General features: G+C 50.4%; 1 protein-coding gene across 1 annotated transcript in view; it reads right to left on the bottom strand.

Moving 5' to 3' along the window:
- Sfrp1 (secreted frizzled related protein 1) overlaps positions 1 to 18248 on the bottom strand; it is a 40576-nt gene extending 22328 nt beyond the window's left edge. The window contains exons 1-2 of the mRNA XM_075986364.1: positions 17567 to 18248; positions 12509 to 12586 (exon numbers count right to left, since the gene is read on the bottom strand). Of these exons, the coding sequence (XP_075842479.1) occupies positions 12509 to 12586; positions 17567 to 18110 (622 nt within the window). The 5' untranslated portion in view covers positions 18111 to 18248. The remainder of the gene's footprint in view (positions 1 to 12508; positions 12587 to 17566) is intronic.
- Positions 18249 to 20567: the final 2319 nt, after the last annotated feature.

Here is a 20567-nt window from a genome sequence, read left to right as displayed (position 1 = left end):
TTTCTACCTTGCTTAGCCTCTGTCCCACCCTCTCAGACACTTACAAGCCTAGCACAAAGGCCAATGCTCCCAGGGGACATGCAGGTGTTAACAAAGTGACTACTACTATTACTACTAGTACTACACACACACACATACACACACACACACACATGCACGCACACGCGCACATACACACACAAAGCCAGAGTTTTGGCAGAAGAAAAAAATCCAACATAATTTCCAAGATGGAAAACTCACCTATAAGATGCTTCAGCTTGCTTAAGGAAAAATGCAGAAGTTTTAACTGGTTAGTTCAAGTCATAGTTACTCAATACCCACACTTACAGATACACAAGAGCCTCAGGGACAGAGCCTAGACCACCAGGCAACTGTGCGGGTGCACTGACAACTAGCCAGGAGACACACCTGAGTGCCCAGCATGTAAACACTGACACACACACACACATACACACCTGAGTGCCCAGCATGTAAACACTGACACACACACACATACACACCTGAGTGCCCAGCATGTAAACACTGACACACACACACACACACACACACCTGACATTCATCATTCATCCCCATCCTTATCCGTTATTATAGCTATGACCTCTCTCACCCTTCCCCAGAGAAACCGGAACACTGAGCTGGTCCTGTCCCTCATCCCCGACCAATGTCATGACCCGCACAGCCATCGCAGGGCAGCTCCAGAAACTACTTGCTGCCTACCAGAGCAGCCAACAAGCTCAGGGAGAGGACATGGCGCTTGGAAAGCTTCTCTTGGCAGCAGTTCTTGCTAAGGCCCAGCTCTGTGCTGACTCATGAGTGAGCCCACCACAGGCTCTGGCCTGCCCCACACACCCGGCACAGACGTTTCCCGGACCTGACTAGCAGGTGGCTCTTTCCTGAGCCCATGTTTCCGCCTAACAAGCTCCACCATTGCCCTGTAGGCCAGTCTTCCCTGTGGCTCTTGCCCTCCCTGAGAAGAATGCTCCCTCCCTCCTCCACTGTGGGGCCCCAACTCTTGGCTACTCTTAGAAGGCCAGATTTAAGAAGGCATTATCCTATATGCCCTCTGATCCCTGGATAATGAAGTGGCTGAGGGGGGCAGGAACTGCATCTCGGTCACACTGCACAACTATTTCGTGTGACTAACTGGGACAAGTCTGCCTGACAATGCAGCCAGTTCAGTCCCTCAGACCCCATTAAGTCTCCGTCAAGGCACTTTCTCCCCATAAGGAGGAAGAGAAGAGGGGGCTACTATGGCCTGTGGGGAGACTAGAGGCATGATGGGGGAGCCCGAGGCATCAATGCTCTGCCTTGAGCTGGCCCTGGGAGTAGACAGAGGCATCGTAGTCCTGACAAGAGCCTACCTCTAGCAAGAGTCTACCTCACTTCCTAGTCTCTCACCAGTGCCTGTCTGCCCAGTGCCCTCACCCCCATCACAGCAGGTCTCCCGGAGGCTTCTCAATCCTTGCACAGATTAAAGCACAACATGCAACCTAAAAGAACTGTCTCCTTAAAATCCCTCCAACCGTCCTTATTTACAGGTAAGGGCTAGCTTTTGGTCAAGGAAGATTTCACCTCCCTTAGCAAGAAGAACTTGACTGGGACAGCTGTCGGAGCCCTTGGAGAAAGGAACAAACTTGGCTGGACCTCTTCAGTCAGCAGGGTTGACGCTCTAGCTACCCTGCCCAGCTGATTGAAGGACCCCTCAATCCTCCAGAAAAACAATACAAACACTTCCATATGCACAACCAAATATCGTTAGAGGATAGTTGCCAACTTGGCAGATAAGGAAAGACCTTCGAAGGAGACTGTTGCTCTCAGTGCAAGCCCAGCAACTTGCAAAGGAATCCAATCTGCACAAGATGCCCTCTCTGCATGGTCAGATTTACAGGAGAACACCCACAGGCCAGGTGCCTGTATTTAAGTGGACACCCATGAAGAACTTGCAGTCCGAGAGGCAACCTGCTAACCAACACCTGGCACCTGGAAGAGCCCCCTTGCATCTCTGTACCTGAGGGGAAAGCTTGTGACTCAATCTGTTGCTTGGGGGCTAGAGGCAGCCTGCAGAGTTTCAGTCTTGTCCTCCCACACCTCAGGACCTTTCCCAGAGCTGACAAGCACCTGCTTGATGTGTCTCTCCTTCCCTCCTACCTCCAAGTCTCACAGGGGTGGTATCTCCACTTGAGCCATGGCTACAGCCAAATTGGTGACTATCCATGGTTTCTGTTTCAGCTGTGATTTCAAAAAGAAAAAAAAATGCCCAGTGTTTTGGGGACCACACCACCCTTGAGGCCAGTGGAAGATCACAAGAACCACGTCTTTCTCTCCATTAGTCCTGAAGTGAGTCTGCAAGCTTCTGCTAGACATAGCTCTAAATAAGGATGCTAAAAGTTCACGGCTGGACTTTAAAAATGGCAGACATTCTTCACATACTTTATCTAATTGCAGTTTTGCCATTTCAGCACTCTTAGTTGTTGAGGTCCTAAATTCCTCTCCTTGACCTTGACCCCTGAACCCAGGAATACCCTCCTTGACTTCTTTCCTGTTCTTAACCCTCAGGGGTAGCTATGGAAATCCTCCAAATTTCTCTAAACCCTGTAGAAACCCCTCAGACCTGAAAGATGAAACCACATATCAGAATTGAGGAGCTCACAAAGACCATGGTGTCCAGCCTGACTCTCCAATGGGTCAAGGTCGGAAACGAATCCACAGTGTGGAGCTGGGACCAAAGGGAGCTCGGGGTGGGCGGTTGTGGCGAGCCCAGGAGCCACAGGCGATAAGGTGGTGATGCTGCACGGGATGGAACTTGTTCTTTGGAAGTAGCTGGGTGGGAGGGGGGATTTATCACATTTTATTCAGGTCCACTCTCACTCTGAGGCCCCAGACACTGAGGTTCCCTTCATCTCCCAGCCACTTCCCCAAACGGGATGGATATACAGTGGGAGACACTGTAGGAATTAATTCCAGAAGTGCACACAGAGAGACAGGCCCGAGACAGTCCCGAGAGGAAATGTTCTGTGGCTGGTGGAAGGTGAGGGAGAGCAGAGAAATAAATCCCCTAATCCTGCCTGAGTGAGAAAGAATGCGGCTAGGGAAAACCGACTCCTTGTTTCTCACCAGGACCAAAGGGTTATTTTGGCACCTCTTCCCAGCTCATGACACCCCTTTCAGAGTTTGTAAATAATTTCCCTTAACTCCAGCCCTGAAGAAACTGGTTCTTTGCTCACCTAAATGTAAACATCTCCTACCTGCGAAGCAGACCTAAGGGCTGTTAGGACATCCTTGCCTCACTAAGGTCTGTAGCCTTGCTAGAGCCCCCCCCCCCCCCCCCCGGGAACCAAGGCTGAACTGTCTCAACTGTGAGCATGCATGCTGTGCACGGGAGCCTAGACGCCCCTTCCCCTTCCCCGCCAAGTCCTCATCAGACAGACACAGCCCCCCTGCCTCCCAAGTCCTCACCAGACAGACACAGATGTCAGCTCTTCTTCAAGCCTTCTGAAGGAGTCAGAGGCAACCACTCCCACCTCTCAAACCGGTCCTTGTGAAGAGCCCTTCTGAAGCCTGTGTGATCCTCAGGCTCCAGCAGCTTAGCCTGCCACAGAAGGAGCAGCTTCCATCTCAGGCCCCCTCAATAAACTCCTGTTACCGACTGTTACCATTGTGGACACTATACATTCCCTGCAGAATCGTATGTGAAAGCCAGGTCCCTGCTGGTGGTGGCATTCTGGGGGTCATGGGAACTTCAGGGCGGTCGGGCTTAGCTGGAGAAACAAGTTACAGAGTGCAGATCGTTGGAGGTACTCTACTACGAGTTCCTTCCTCTCTTGATCTTTGGTTCCTCTCTGCCATAAGGCATCTTCCCCAGCCCCGCATCCTCACCACCATGATGCTCGACCCACTTACACAGAGCCAATCACGGACTAACCCCCCTGACCTTCCCTCCCTGTCCATTGCTTCTGCCAGGCATGAGTCACAAGCAGCTGAGGCAGCAGCTCCCTTACACTCCCAGGCTCTGCTTCATTTTTTCCCACAATTACAATCATTCATCTGCTCACTCTGTCACTTCAGCGTGCTCAGGCTCCTGCCTCTCCGCTCTGTGATCCCCCCAAACAGACCTCTGAAAACCTCTTAAACACCGGAGAGCAAAGACAGAAACCCCAGCATCTGCATTTGGTTTTTTCCCCCTCCACGAGATTCAAGCTCAGCAGAAGGCGTTGTTTTCGATCTCTATCCCCACGCATAGGTTCCAGCTTCCAACGCCTTCCATACAACCAGCCCCCTGTGAGTTTGACTCTGACAAATGCCCATTTTTCAAAGAAACCTAAGCTGGCTGCTTCTGGTTCACCCCCCTCAAGGGAGGCCATCCTGAGGCCCTGCCCCCTCCCAGCACCAGGAAGTCCCAAGTGCCCCGAGCACGAAGAGTGGCCAAGGCAGCTCCTACAGACACCGCAAGACAACCACCCTGCCAGGTCTTCTCAGGCAGGCCGGAGTGACAGCACCGTGACAGGCAGGGCCTCTTACACGGCAAAGCCATAGTTCAAATATTTATCGTATGTGTCTGGCTTTCACACAGAATGTGCAACCTGCCAGTTACCTCTGTTTACCTTGGTAGAAATTCACGGGAAATCTTAGTCTGAACAGGCCCAGAGTTTATTTTACTGCCAGAGAAACAACTTTCTTTGATAAATCATCCGTGTGACAGTGTCCCTGAAAGACTAAACAAAGATCTCAAGCATAATCTACGGCCTTTGAGAAGCTTTGCAAAGCTAATGCGTGTTTAATTGGCTGCTCTAAGCAGGTTGGGGCAGGGCAAGGGTTTGACATTTCTTTGGCCATTTGTTCTCCTTTAAAAAAAAAATACAGATTGAAGCTTTTGGCTCATTTCTGCAAAACTGGATAAAACCTACCAATATTTCAAGGCTCCTTTCTTCTGAATATAGCCTATTTGTGGGGCTGGGCATCACAAGGAAGCTATTTGAAAAGGAACTCCGGCCTGGAATACGGCTTGAGAAAAAGGGGAGGGAGAGGGAGGTACACCAACACAAAGGGGGCTCTCAAATCTCTCTGAAACAGACCCCAATAAATTATGAGCGGAATATATTACGGATAAGATTTCTCAGAAAACACACCAGCACAAAAGAAAACTCCAGTGGGCGTGTCCTGGAACTGGTGTGGATTGGGTTATAATTGTCTCGGTGGCTTCTAGCGGCGTGACTGAAGAGTGCCTTCGAAGGCAAGGCGGGATTGCCTTCCCTTCTAGAATCTAGAGGGGTGCAGGCGTGGGGGAGGGGCGTCTGCTTGTCTGTATTTGGTTTGGTTAACTACAGGAACCTTGAAGCAAGTTTTCAAACTACTTCATAAAACCTTCTGCTAACCAAATAATCACCTAGATATACCATTCCACTTCCTAATCGCTTCCTTTTTTATTTCATTTTTTATAAGCTTTCTCTTCTTGTCCAACAAGATGATCTCATGAGTGACAGACGACTTCTCCTTCCTAGGTTAAGTTCCATCCTAAAATGGTTCTTTGTATGAGGTGAACATTACATTCCTATGGGTTAAACAGCTCCTCCTCCAGTCCAGGAAACGCAATTAATTAATCTACTTGATTAATCCAGTTCTCTGAACAACATCATGATGGAATTACCATTTGAGAAAGCAGGCTCAGGGCGGTTGAGAGACTCCTTGTGGTGGCCAAGCATACAGGGTTTGGATTTAATCCAAGTCTGTCTCAGTCAGCTCGGCCTCTCTTTCCACCAAGAAGAAACCCACAACAGTGGAGCAAGCAAGCACCTTCTCTGGTTGAGTGAGGCACAAGGCATTCAAATTCCACATTCTGAGGGAAAAGGAGTGCTCCAGTTCCCTGCCAAGGAGCTGCTCCACCATCCTGGCAGGACAGGAGAGTAGTGGGCACGCAAGGCGAGAAGGTGGGACCATGAGGTATGAGCTAGCTTGCTGCCCAGCAAGTACTAGCAGAGGAGAGCTGCCAGGGACCCAGGCCAGGTTGGGTAGCCTTGAGCTAACTCCTTTTCCTTGCTTTCCAGTCTATAAAGGGAGGACATGGACTGGCTGACCTGTGAGGTTCCACCCAACTCGGTGTCCCTTTACAGTGGCAAATCGGAACCGGTGAACCACCCAGCACTCAGGGAAATAAGAAGCTTTGGCTGTCGCAAGCTCCTTATCTCAGCTTGTCCCCTATCTGTCCTCCTCTGCCACCCACCAGAAAGGCTTCAAAAAGGGTGACAACTGAGGGCAAATCCTCCTGGGTTACCTTAGCCATGACTGTTACATATAATAATTATAATAATAATAGTAGTCATATACCAAAAGGAAAGGGCATCAGGCTTTGTAAGGTAGGCCAAACGCACAGACAAATATTGCCTGATTCATTGCTGTGAGGCTCCTTGAGTAGCCATATTCACCGAGAGGATGGAGAGTGGTGTTTGCCAGGGGCTGGACGGGGAGGGGCAAGATTACTGTTTAATGGGCACAAAGTTTCAGTGTAGATAATGAAAACTCCAGAGACAGACCTGGCCATGTTCCCACCACAAGGTACCTAACACGATTGCCTGAATGCTTAGAAAGGGTTGAGACGGTGAGGTTTCTGTGAGGCTCCTACCTAGGATGGAAGGCAAGGCGTGATGTTGGGCTACTCCGACCAGGGCCTCTCAGCATGCAGATCAGAAGGCACCTCCCACAAACTTCTTGATGATACCACGCAACAAGTTCTTAACAACCCAGTCAGAGCTACACCTAACCAGCAAACCGGCACCATCCAGTCCTAAACCATTTGCATGCATACCTAAATCTGTAAGACAAAGATATGCAGCAGACACCGAAAGCATGAAGAGGGGGAAAGGCTGAAGAGAGAACTGAGTTTGGTTTAAAACTCAATTAGGTAAAAGTCCAGAGCTGTGTGGGGGAGGGGGAAAGTCAACAAAATGAGCATCCTAGGTGCAGCTGGGAGGATATCATTTCATCACCAAATCCGCACCACCCTAGAAGAAACTGAGGCTTGGAGAGTTTGAGAGGCTTGCTCAGCGTGCAGGGCCCACACAGCAAAGAATGCAAGTCTGCCCCAGAGGGTCAAGCATCCCATCCTGAGGTTCATCGGTTTGAAGGTGCTGACTGATACTCAATGTAACATCTTCCTGCCAGCCAATCAGTGACGGAGGAAGGGTTGCACCACACTCACTGAAGGGAAACATTGACTCTTTACAGCTTTTTCTCCTGGTTCCTCCATGTGTGACATCAACCTAGTGGTTCTCCTGCTTAGGCCCTGGCTCTGAGATCCTGGACCAGTCCCCCAGGTACTGTCCAATCAGCAGCCACGAATGAGTAGGTGATCATATTAGCTACATGACCCTGGAAGGTTTTCAAGGCTTTGAGTTCAGCACGGTCCAACCCCATGCATGCATCAGGTAGTCTGGTTACAATGAGATGCAGACTGTGAGCCATCTTGTACAGGCAGTGCTTGGATCAAAGGGCCCCCAGCTCAACAATTCCCAGGGCTTGGAACGGTTGGCAACTGTTTCAAGCTCAGAGAATAAGGATGAGATACATGTTGGCGAATACTAGGTGCTCTCAGCTATTTGCTGTCTCCCTAGCACCACTTCTCTTACGCCTGAGACTGAACTGGACCAGTCACTCCAAACCTAGCATGTTGCTCCCCTCAATTTAATAACAATTTGCACACAGCCACTCGGGAGGGATGGTCTCCTGCTGTGTGTGAGGCATTGCCCAGGGACCAGTCTGAGTACAAACTGGGCTTTATTTTGTTCTAAGACGCAGGTTTTTCTTTCACATTTTAGCAATGAGGTTGTGTTTTCTTTGTCAGTGGTACAGAGCTGATAGAGCATCTATTAATCACGCAGGAGGTAAATCTGGTCCTAGACACAGCCTGCTCGCAAGCAGCTCCAGCGCTAGAATTGCCATGCTGGCAGCTGGTTTCCCCCATTTCCAAGAGGAAACCCGAAGTTTAGTTTGGAAAGTCTGAGCTGACTTTTTTCTGCAAGAGAGCAAACCGCCTTGCAAGGAAGCTCAGCCCTCCCCCCCACCCACACACACACCCAACTTTCAACAGCAGCTCAGCAAACCATCCCGCAGAGCAAAGATTGGTCCTCCAACAGCCACTCGGCCAGGAAACCTTGAGAGAGGCGCGAGGCAGAGTGAGAACAGATCCACGGAGGAGCAGGGACCACAGGAAATCCTTCTAGGAAACCTTCCCAGTGCTGACTCAGAGTTGATTTTCTTTTCTTTTCCTATTTTACTAATTTTACTGATTGCCAAGTACCGTTTTTTTTTCTCTCTTTGAGGAAATTTATAAACAAACAAAGGGGTGATATTCTCTCAGGGGGGCAAGGAAAACTCGGGTGGGGGTGGGGGAAGGCAAAGAAACCTTTCTTCTTGAGTAGAAAAACGCTGGCTGAAGAAGCTGCCAGGAGAACTTGCAGATCCCCAAAGTAAAGATGCCCATGCAAGGAACATCCTCAGAAAGCACCTTGAATCATCAAATGGGTACTGTGGAAAGGCCTGAGGGCACTCATAGGAAGTGAAACAGAAACTAAACAAAGTAACTGGAAGTACAATAAGAACGCCACAGCAATTATGAATCAGGTAACTAACCTAGAGAGAGGTGGCTGTGGGCATGAGCCATCAGTCACAAAGTTATCCTGTGGGAGCTGACAAAAGCACCCAGTCACAGAGTAGTGGGAAACCACAGGGAAGACTCCAGGCAGACCTGTGGGTCCTAACTGTGGTACGGCAGGCCGGGTGACCACCATTTTGAGTCTGAAGGCTTTGCGTCAGCTGACCGCGGCCTCCCCCCCATGGACTGCTCTGGATCCAGGCTGATCTGAAGCATTCCTGAGCATCAGCGCAGACTTCCTACTGTTGTTTTTGTCTAGTGAGGGAAAAAAATGCTCTCTGCACCGAGAGAGGGGAGCGTGCAAAAGGACGGAGTGAATACAGCCACGGGGTTGGAATCGCGCAGGCTCGGCATGTCCGGCTCCACGCTGGCTGTGGAAAAGCTAAGGTGCGCAGATGGAGGAGCCAAGAGGGAGCAAGTGAGCGAGCGTGTGTGCTCACCCCTAAGAAGCAATGCTTTCCAGCAACTGATGTCCTCCCACTGGGGACACCAGGGCCACTTAATATAAAGCTTGATCCCTGGAGAGGGGAGTCAAACATTCTTTGCTGTGTGTTAGCCTGCCATTGTCAAACGTCTTTGTATTCTAACTGAATCCTATCAGTGTGGCTGACTGCCTCTCTTCCTTGAAATGAACCGAGCTAGGCAACAAGTTTCTCAACAAGGCTGCCTTCTAAGAAGGGCAGGGCTAAGCTCGGTCCCCACAGAGAGAAAGGGAAAGAAAAATCCTATTGATCGTCTTTGGAAAATTTTACAAGCCAAAAGCCAAGAAACTCTCTCCCATCCCTCAGAAAGGCCTAGCGCGCCCAGTCGTACCGTACACAGATGGTCCTAGCACTGTTTCTTGTCTCACAGGAAAGGAGAAAACAAGTTCCTCGGTGAGTCAAAGTGTTTCAAGAGGGAAAGTCGGCTCCTAGCTCATCAAATGTGAGGATCTGGTAAAATGAAGACTAAGTTGGAGGACCTCATGAACCCAAGAAGAAAACACTCCTGGGGTTCCAAGGAGGCAGTCTTAAAGGGCCCGGCACTCCTGCTCACCATGCCCCCCACTGGTCACTAATGAGGCACTCTTTTAAGGCCTGGGGCTTGCTGGCTTGGCGGGGGTCCTACTGCCATAGAGGGACACCCAACACGGGTGGGTTGTGGCACTGCCTTTGTTAGAAAACCAAGCTTACCATAGCAGGTTCTTCTGAAGGCGAGCCTCTTACAAATGTATGTACTTTAGCTGCACAACTCCCCCCCCCCCCCAGAACAGAATTGTGGGCAGAAAGTGAGAGAAAAGGAGATATAATGATGATTTGGGATTGGAAGTTTCAACAAAGATTCTGGACCTACACGCACTTTCTCAACAAGGCTGAGCTGACCCGGCCCTTAAATTCCTATAACCTCCACTCTAACTGAAATCCACCACTCTCCAGAAAACCACTGCCGAAGGTCTGACTGGGATGTTAAATTTTAATTTATTCCAAGTAGGTATTTTTGGATCAGCATCGAGCCTAACCCATTGTACTCAATGAATGCCAGGTGAAAGAGTATATGCAGGGGAAGACTCAGACACAGACACCATGAGCTGGGAGCTTCCTTAGCAGGAAGCTATCTCTTACCTGTCACCTCCATACATTCAGATCTAGAGATTTCCATCACTCTTCCCGGAACCTGATAAAATTCCATAAACACAGGGAAGCATCCAGCAAGGTGTTATTTTTCTGGGTTCCATCTGAGATGGTTCCCCAATCTCATACAACACCAGGGCAACTGGTAAAAGTGAACACTCTGAACTATGATATGACATGGGAAAGAACAGCCTCATCGTTAGCCCTCCCTAGGAGCCTCTGGGACCTCAGCCACATCTAAGCCCATTCTCCCAGCCCTCACCATGTAACAAAAGGCTTCCTGCCAGGGTTTCTCTGCAATTCCGGGTCCCTTTCCTTCCAGGTTTATCCTTGGGAAGAACCCGGTGCATCTTTGTGGCTGAGAAGCTTGCTGCTACAGCAATATGGGGCTGTGTATCCACACGCTGTATGAGGGAAACCCACTGGGCTGAGCCCAGTTTGGGGACCTCCTGGGGGAGCAAAACGGAGCTAATATCAAGATGGGAGTGGAAGAGTCACCAGCCTTTCCATGTATCTGCAACATGTTCATTTGCTGATACAGGGTCTACCTATATAGCCCAGACTGGTCTAAAACTCAAGACCGGCCCCCTGGCCCCACCCCTAAGTGAGGGTACATGCACCACCATACCCAGCTTCTTGTTAACATTCTAAATGAACTCAAAATAAAATTGCAGAAGGTATCTATGGTATGGTGGCCTGTACCTATTTTCTCAACAACTCAGGAAGTCAATGTAAAAGAATGGAGAGTCTGAAGCTAGCCTGTGCTACACAGCCAGTGATAGGCCAGACTGGGATACATTCAAGATTGTTTAAAAAAAAAAAAGTCTGAAATTTTTTTAAAACAACAAGGAAAAAAGGGTGTGACTCGCACAAGCAGCAAAATGTAATGGAAACCAAATAAGGCATATACAGACATTTGATATCAAAATTAAAACCATCAGAAATAAATATAACTTTAAAAAAAAAAACTGGGATGCCTTAAGCTCAGAGAGTACTGAGCTCAGCCCCCAGGGCCCACATGATGAGATTTGTCCCCTGACCTCCACATACACGAGCACACACACGTAGCTTTAAAAAGGCCAGCCTGGTCTAGAAGAGCTAGTTCCAGGAGAGGAACCAAAAGCTACAGAGAAACCCTGTCTCGAAAATTAAAAAAAAAAAAAAAAATCAATAAATAAGCATCTATTCTCATTAAGGTGTCTTTGGTGAACGATTTGAACAATTCAGCTTCCGTACATACATCTGCCAACACCCTGTGAATATGTGCACCATGACACACAAACTCCTGGGGCTTGGGAGTGCTCCCTCCCCCACATGTGTGGCTCACTGGAGCACAGCCCTTCCCAAGATCAGACTCTTCCTGTGCTTGTCATCCTATGGGGCTATCACACGCACAGAGGAGGTGGCGCTGCACAGACGCGAAAGCTTACACTCCCCACCATTATGCTTTCTCCTGTAAGAAGTGTAAAATCCACTCCCAGGGACACAACCTGGAATAGCAGGCATCAGCCTCAATCTGTCCTTCAGCGAAATGGGTCTGGCCTTGGCTACTGCTCTACACCCAGCAGCGGAGACCCAAGAGAGGGGGTGAGCAGGCTCCAAAAGTGCACAGCTCAGGTTCCGGAGCCATTAGGCTTTCCTATTGGCCAGAGGGGCCATCCTAGCAGGGCCCTGAATTTGCTCCCTAGCCCAGTCTAACCTCACTCTGGCAGCTGCAGGTGTTAATTCCGAATTCTTATTCAACCCAGAGTGACTTAGGAAGGAGGGAGAGAAAACACACTCCTGTGTCAACATCAATGTTCTTGGCCCAGGAGGCCCCTAGCATAGAAATCTCCCCTCCTAGGAAGGCACCCCACCCACACTGGGGCCATTTTAGTCCAGGGTAGAGTAGTGCTGACACCTAGGGGTGGATATAAAAATCAAACCACCAAGAAAGCCAAGCCAGGGCTACTGTTGTAGCAGGTGAAGGGCTTCACCCAGTCCCCAAGTCTGTCTCCCTCTGCCATCAAAGAAGATTTTCCCAAATCTGAGACACAGAAGTAGGTTGCCTAACTTTAATAAAAGATGGCCCACACTCCACTCTACCTGGACTGCCTTCTGCCCGAGAGGGAAAACAAGAAGATGGAAGCAGAGGAGGTAAGGCTCGAACACGATGCTCCCCCCATGAGCTCCATGTTCTGGGCTGGGTGGAGACACGGGACAGGAAAAGGCGGGGATTCCAAGAGCCCTGCATGAGGCTGGACCTCCAGCTTACCAAATTCGCTTGCACAGAGATGTTCGATGATGGCCTCCGACTTCAACTCGTTGTCACATGGAGGACACACTGTTGTACCTAGCGAGGGGAAGCAAGCCGAAACAGAAGCTGTAAGTCATGGTGATGGGAACCCCCAGACAAGGGAGCAGATGGGGGCCAGGCTAACAAGGGCTAAAAGTCTGGGATTCTGGAAAGGCGTCCAGCCAATGGCAATAAAGGGATCAAGGGCATGTAAACAGATGGATGTTTTCTTCAAACATTTGGCCTAGATATGTCGGATGTGACGATGATTTAATCTATGCTATCTGAGGTAGGTAGGGGCAGGTCCAGGCTGCTATGAGTATCTGAAAGATAAAAAGCTGACTTATAAACCAAAACTGATCTTCCCTCCCCTTTATCTACCCCTCCACCCCTGATTCCGGGCCCCCTTCCTATCTGCAAACCCTGAACAAGACAGCCTATCAATTTGACCAGGTCTCAAGGACCAAGGAAACAGTCATACTCAATTACTCAAGCCCAGGGCCCTGAAGTGCCATAGGGACTCCAGAAAGCAGGCTGTGAAGCGGGGGGGGGGGAGGGGGGGGTTAGCAGGAGTCACCAAATGGAGGACGGAGCTAAGGAGGAAGAAAGCCTTTAGATGATCTTTCATGAAGTGCTTTGAAAAGGAGTGTGCGTGTGTGTATGCACGTGTGTGTGCATGTGTGCACGTGCATGGATGTGTTTGCATGTGTGTATGTGTGCATGCGTGTGCATGCACATGTATTTGCATGTGCATATGCATGCACGTGAGTGTGTGTGTACGTGCGTGCATGCACGTGTGCGTATGTGTGTGTGCACCCACGCGCACATATGCAGGACAAGTAACTGAAAGGTAGCTAGGCCCCTGTGGGAGGTGGCTTCCAAGGCCTCCTTGGAAGGGCAGAAAGAGTGTACAGGAGAAACCAAGGGTAGAAGTAGCCTATCACCTCCCTATAATCTCTCCTCCTCATTGTCTATCAAACAATTTACTGTTTATTGATGACCTAGAAAACCAGAAGTACACTAAACAGAGTCTGTTTCAGACACTCTGGACACTGGAAGCCAGATCCCAGGGGGAGATGAAAGGCAGTCGCCCTGAGACAGCATTCAAGGTGGGCTTTGGGGTGCTGAGCACCTCCACTTGCTCCCTTCCACTTCCTGTCATCTGTGGCTCATCAACACCATCTCTTCTCCCTCCCCCTTCCCCATGGCTTGGGCACTGTTATGGGCACCCTGGGGCTGGGATGCAGCTGATCCCTAGCCCTCTCCCTCCAAGACTGCGAACACACCTTTAGTCTGTATCCACTAGTTTCTCTCCACATATACCTTTCAAAGTTGGGGGGGGGCGGCGAGGCTAGCAAAACTCTTTGGGCCAGATGTTGGAAATATGTTTGTTTTGCTCACAGAGCTTGAGATTGGGTTCTGGAAGTAATGTTTCTCAACAACAACGAAAACCTCTTACCCAGAAGTCTCCATCATGGTGTTTGCTTCCATGTAAAGAAAGAAAGAAAAAGGAAAGGAAGTTATAGACAGGACCATGTGACCTATAATAGGAACATGAACTACGTGCTTGGGTTTCCTAGCTGTAATTTTTATGGTTGCCTTTCTTTGTTAATAGAAGTTATCACGTTGCAAAGTTTGAGGTATAAACTGTTGAGCAAAGGAGCAGCAAGGGATCCAAACATAAAGAGCAAGTCTTATTGGTCTCCTTCATACACCTCCAATTCTACTGACCCTCTATGGCTCTGCACCCCAACAGGACAGATGTCTCAGCCTGTGCATGGCCCTTAAGCACTATCAGTGCTACTGGTGAGGAAGGCGCAGGGTAGGTGGGGGTGGGTCACCGGTTATGTTCAGCGTGGCTTTCCCTCTTCTCAATACTTGCAGCCAGGAGCTGAGCAGCTTTCATCAGAGAGAGAAGAATGTGTAATGCAATATTAATCTCTGCCCCTCGTGTGTCTTTGGGGCCCTGCCAGGCTACCTCACAGGAGGAATCAATCCACTGAGAGTTAGTTCATTGGACAGGTAAACCACATCCTAGCTGGAAAGCATAAAGACAGTGAATAAAGACTAAGAGATTTTGCACGTTGGTAATGCTTACAAGAAACTAGAGGGGAAAGCCAACACTGGAATCAGGACGAAGATGACTCGGTAAAATCAATGAGCATTGGGAGTGGAGAGAGTGGGGAAGAGGTGGGGGTGGAGAGACGGGAGGAGGGAAAGGCAGGGAGATTGATTTTCCTTGGGCAGCTAGCTCACGAAGGGGAGAGAAGAGGGTGCCTTCTGGGAGGAAGTAGGGGCTCCCAGGCCTCTCCAGCCTATGACTTAATGCACAACATGCCTAAACAACACAACTGGACAAGAAGGGCTCATTCATACAACTCAGTGAAACCTGGCCGGGAAGGAGAACGACAACTTACTAAATTAGTCTAGTGTGTGTCCAAGATCTAGAAGTCAGTCTCCTGGGACGGACAGGACAATTACCTTCCCTGTCACGGAAGCCAAGGTGGCGTGAGCAGCCGCTGTTGGCGAGAGAGGAAATCCAAGTCTTTGGCTCATCGCTCATGAGCAAGTTTACCTTTAGTAACAAAGAATTTCCCAATCTTCCTGTGTATGCTAAAATGTAATGCTATGTTGAGAATCTGAGATTTCAGTTTTTTTTTAAATATTTATTTATTTATTTATTTGTTATGTATACAATAGTCTATCTGTGTGTATACCTGCAGACCAGAAGAAGGTATCAGACCTTATTACAGATGGTTGTGAGCCACCATGTGGTTGCTGGGAATTGAACTCAGGACCTTTGGAAGAGCAGGCAATGCTCTTAACCACTGAGCCATCTCTCCAGCCCTGAGATTTCAGTTTTAAGAATACAGGATGGATGAGAAACAGAGTAAGGCCCCTGTATGGAACTTATTAGCATCCCAGTCCCAGGTCTTGTTCCGAGGCCATCAGTCTAAGGTTCTGAGGACCAGTAATCTAATCTGCTTTAACCTTCCTCTAAACACACACCAGCTTAACAGTCAGCTGACTGTCTGGCAGCCCTGCAGGGCAAAGGGGGGTACACAGCATGTGGGGACACCCTGATGGTGATGGTTTGTCATTCTGGAGAGACACTGGTAACTCTCACAAAAATCAGTTGCTTTAAAGAAAATGAGCCGCAGTCACATTCCTGCCGGACAACACACACACACACGAGAGAGAGAGAGAGAGAGAGAGAGAGAGAGAGAGAGAGAGAGAGAGAGAGAGAGAGAGAGATTTCTTCAGCAAAGAATTGCTCCACCTGAGCTCCAGGCAAGGTCAAACCAGAGACGTGCAATCACACAAAAGCATCCAGAAATGGGGTCAGGGCGAGTATGCCCTTTGCCCTGCCAGTCTTTTGGAGGGACTGGTTTGGGGGATCCTCAGAAACAGCACCACCCCCAAACATCAGCCACTTTACACAAAGCTGCTTCCCACAGGGTTCCACTGTGTGCCCACCAATAGCCCCAGAAAAGGGCAATCAATCAGGGACCATGGGGAATGGACAGAATACAAGCAAAACTGGCCACAGGCTCTCCTGGCAGGCAGGAGCTAGGAAGGAAACTGTGGTCTGGAGGGGAGGGGGGACTCAATTGGGGATAGAAGACACAGTGCTGTGGTCTAAGGAAAGGCTCAACCCCCAGCGAGCTGTCTCAAAAGGCTGCACATACCAGCCCAGAGGACAGGGATGCCCAGGGCTACCATTTACCTTACAGGCTGGGGCCCATGCCAGACGAGGGCAATCACTTTGGACCTACCTTCCTCCCTAGAATGAATAGGAGCCTTCAAAATTTCCTCACGGCTACCCCAGTCATCACTCTGAGGCAGCCAAATGAGGCACTAAACAAGAAACACTTGGCAGCACATGCCTGTAATCCCAGAGCTGAGGAGGCTGAAACAGGAGGAATTTGTGTTCAAGACCAGCCTGGGCTGCACACCAAGCCACTAAGACCCTGTCTCAGAAAGCCAAGACAATCAACACTTCAAGATAAGTTAAAGTTTTGTCTTCAGAAATGGCCTTGGGGTGCCCTCTTCTGTGATAAAGGCCACTGGACAAGAATATCTATCATTCCTGAGCCTCCTCTCACAAAAAAAGAACTCTGCCCCAAGTAACTGCCCCCACCCTGCTCCTGCTGCAGTGCTAGCTACTTTGGGTTCTGTGTTTGTTTTTGTTTTAGAGTCTCCAGATTTTTTCCCTTCTCACATTAAAAAAACAAAAACAAAAACAAAAAAACCCTTCCCTTTAAATCCTGGGTCTCCAGAAGAAATTCTGCTCCCCCAGGGTTCAGAATTTGCAGCGCCCAATTTGCAGGTCCTCACCCCCAAGGAGGAGATAAACAATGAGCTAATTACATTTTTATCTTTCTAATTACCTAAGGATTTGTGTGAATGGGAGGCGCAGGGGGAAGGCAAGGACGGTGGACCAGAGATTTTTGCATCCCTTAGATTTGGTAAATGCAAGGTGAAGGTACAGAAGTGGCTCTTCCTAAACTTCCTCTCCTCAGCCAGTTCTGCAACACGACGGGAAGATGAACTAAGGAGAAGGGATGTTTTGTTGCTGTTTGTTTTGTTTTTAGGGGAAAATACTTTTCAAATTTATGAAATAAACAAAGCTTTCCCTCAGTCTCTGAGTTTTCTGCAGATTGAGCGAGTTGTTTTCTTATGGAACAGTCTCTGTTTCTAAAGTTTAAAGCTTAGGATGAGCACCCTCCTTTTCTTGAAAACTTTGGCTGAGCTTTGTTTCAGGTATAGAAAACGCCAGACTGGAGCCCAGGAAGAGCAGCTCCAGGTAGTCCGTCCCCCCCTCCCCCCCACGTCCCGGGCCAAGGCTCCTCCAGCAATCTCAGGGCACCTGGGGCAGGAGAAGCACCAAGTGACCCAGGGCCTCCTAGAAGCTTTCGGGATTGGGTCTGCACACCTTGTGGGCTGCAGTGCGCAGCTCCCCGGCTTTCGCCGCTGCAGCCCGGGTCAGTGCGGCTGGACGCGGGAGCTAGCAGGCGTGGGAAGGAGCACCCTTACCTTGGGGCTTCGAGGCTTCGGTGGCATTGGGTGGCGTCATGGCGATGCAGACGTCGCCCTCAGGGAACTTGTCACATTTGAGCATCTCGGGCCAGTAGAAGCCGAAGAATTGCATGACCGGCTCGCACGAGTCGCGCACGGCCTCGCAGAGCCAGCGGCACGGGTAGATGGGCCGGTCCAGACAGACGGGCGCGAAGAGCGAGCAGAGGAAGACCTGGGTGCCCATGTGGCAGTTCTTGTTGAGCAGCGGCACCCAACTGCTGGCCTGCTGCTTCACCTCTGCCATGGTCTCGTGCTCCAGCAGGTTGGGCAGCACCATCTTCTTGTAGCCCACGTTGTGGCACAGCCTCAGGTCCACCGGGATGTCCACGCACTGCGGAGGCTTGGTGTAGAAGCGGCCGCTCTGGTACGAGCCGATGTCCGACTGGAAGCTCACGTAGTCGTACTCGCTGGCCGAACCTGCGGCCAGCAGCACGGCCACCAACGCCAGCAGCAAGCCCGAGGCGGCCCCGCCGCGGCTCCGCGCGCTGCGCCCGCTGCCCATGCTGCTCGGCGACGTCGGGGCTGCCCTCGCTGCCTTCACTCGTGCGTCCCGCTGCAAACTTCCCGGAGCGTCCGGGGACAAAGGCGCAGTGGCCGGCCCCGTCCGGCTCGCGGCCGCGCGCTGCTCCCCGGGTCTCGGGACGATGGGGCCCACGGATGCCGCAGGCCGCGGCGAGGCTGGCGCGGGGCAGGGGGCGCAGGGGACAGAGTGCCGTCCCGGCTGGCGGAGGCGCGGCGGGCGGCGGGAGGCTGCACCTACTTGCGACGCTGCAGCCCGAGTGCGCGGTGTGCGGGTGGCCGAGCCCTGGATCTCCCGCGCGCAGCCAATCAGCTCGGCGCTGCCGGGAGCCGCTCTCCATACCGCGTCAGTCAGCCGCGCTGTTAACCAATCGCCGCGCCGGCCAGAGGGATCGGTTTACTAGAACTAGACACAGGTCAACACCCCTTAAAAAGCAAAAGCAAAAACTAAGCAAATACTTCGAAGAAGGCAAATGCTGAGAGAAGAGAGTAGTTAAAGCTTGCGATGGATAAAGACGATGTTGGACGCTGTAATTAATGTGAGTCGGTTTGTTTTAAAAAAGGAATTTTCATAATACTTGCAAATTGATGCAATTGTGAAGACTTTTTTTCTTTTACATGTTTTCCCAGTTCCAAGCAACAGAGCAACAGACCAGCAGCTCTCCGCTCCACGGTTTATTCTGTGCCGCTTATGTACAGAGGCAGGCTGCTTCTCAGCTACTCGGATGAGCAGGCTGAGCTTATGAAATAGGTCTTTTAAATTCTCCCAAATGAGCCTGGGCTTTTGCAAAGTCTATGAGAAAGTGGTCTTCGTGGCTGTGTTCAAACCGCAGCACCCTTCCAGGTGACAGGAGGCAGAAGGGGAAAGGAGCTCACTATAGAGGACAATACTGCTTGGATAGGTGTTAGTTTTGGAGGACAGCTTACGTTTTTAAATGATATTTTCAAGACCCAACGCAAGTCCCAGATCAGCGGAAGACATATCTGCACAAACACATACATGCTGACATGTTTGTGGATTAGAAAGCCAAAGCACTGAAAAAACACATGAACACTTATCAGCGAGTCTGGGTGGTTACCAACTCTATCAGTGAGCTAGATATACACGCCAACTCACAGGTAGTCTAGGTCAAAACCAAAGATGTCTCCACCACTGCTCAACAAGGCAGAAGCCCAGCAGGCAGGAATAGCCAGGCTGTCCCCTAGGCTCCCCTACCCCACTAGTCACTTCCTGGGAATTACTCGAGTGCCTTAGAATCAGAGAGCTAGGGGGTGATCCAGAACGGCCGGAGAAGGCACAAGCAGTTCTTGAAGTTCTCTGGGTCTCCGCATGCTGTGTCCTTCAGCGTGGCTGGAGGGGTAGCCAAGGATGCCCTGTGGCGCCACACCAGGCGGCAAATGGACTGCCACTCTTAGTTGGAGGTGCGGCTGGCCCAGGCGACTTGTTTATAGAACTCTGGGAACTCTTATTTTCAACTCTATAGACCTGATTTCTTGGTTCCAAGCAAAAGCCCTGGAGCTTGCAAAGATGCAGGGATATTTTTTTCTTAAAGCAAGCATGCGCACGCTGACCCTGGGACTCCACCACACAATCGGGAAGCGGCTGCAGATGGCCAACATGTCTGTCCTTCCCGGGCCAGTGACAGGTGCTCAAAGCCAAACAGGCCTATTTAGGTAGAGGGAAAGGTCGTGCAGAACGTGGCTGTGGATGGCCAGGGGTTAATCAAGAAACAGCCTGTAGTGCTGGCCTGCCTGAGGAGCTGGGGAACCACATTCTTCACAGAGCCTAGAGGCAGGAGGCCTGGCACCTTGTATCAATTCAGCAACGGTCAGGGCTCAAACTGTTTGCTAGAAGGTTCTTTTTCTCTCCCCAGGGTAGACCCTCTTTCCAAGCTAAAGTGTCTGCTTGCTTACTCGTTGGAAAGATTAGCGTGGGATGGAGATTTAGCCCACCCCTCTCTCACCTGTGTGCAATTCTCCCCTACAGCAGGAGGCCTTGGGTCTACCCTCTGTTACAGTGCTGGCAATGCATGCAGGTGAGTGGCCTCTGATGGCTGCACAGTCCCCAGTGGAGAGTCAACTGCACAAAGCCATTCACAGGAAGAACTGGCCTGCATCCTGACAGCCTTGTTGACTCTGGCACTAGGCCGGGGACACAACTGTCAGGCTGGATGAGGAATGTCAACGGTTGTGTTTTCCTGAGTCCTCCTAAGGACCAGCTGGGAAGGGAAGGCTGAGTGTTGACCCCACTGATAGACGTCCATCCCGCTTGACATGAAAAGCGTCCCCGGAAGCCACACTGCAGGACGGCGTCAGCCGAGGCCGACCACACCTACGTTCTAATTTTCATCACTAGACTGCAGGCAGATTTTTTTGTCGGCACCGTCAGCTTCCCAATAATGACACGGAGACTTATTATTAATTATGAAGATTGGCTAAT

This window comes from Microtus pennsylvanicus, chromosome 9, assembly GCF_037038515.1.
Source record: "Microtus pennsylvanicus isolate mMicPen1 chromosome 9, mMicPen1.hap1, whole genome shotgun sequence".
Taxonomy (NCBI): Eukaryota; Metazoa; Chordata; class Mammalia; order Rodentia; family Cricetidae; genus Microtus; species Microtus pennsylvanicus.
Note: the sequence above shows the minus strand (reverse complement) of the source record. Positions and strands in the feature narration are given on the sequence as shown.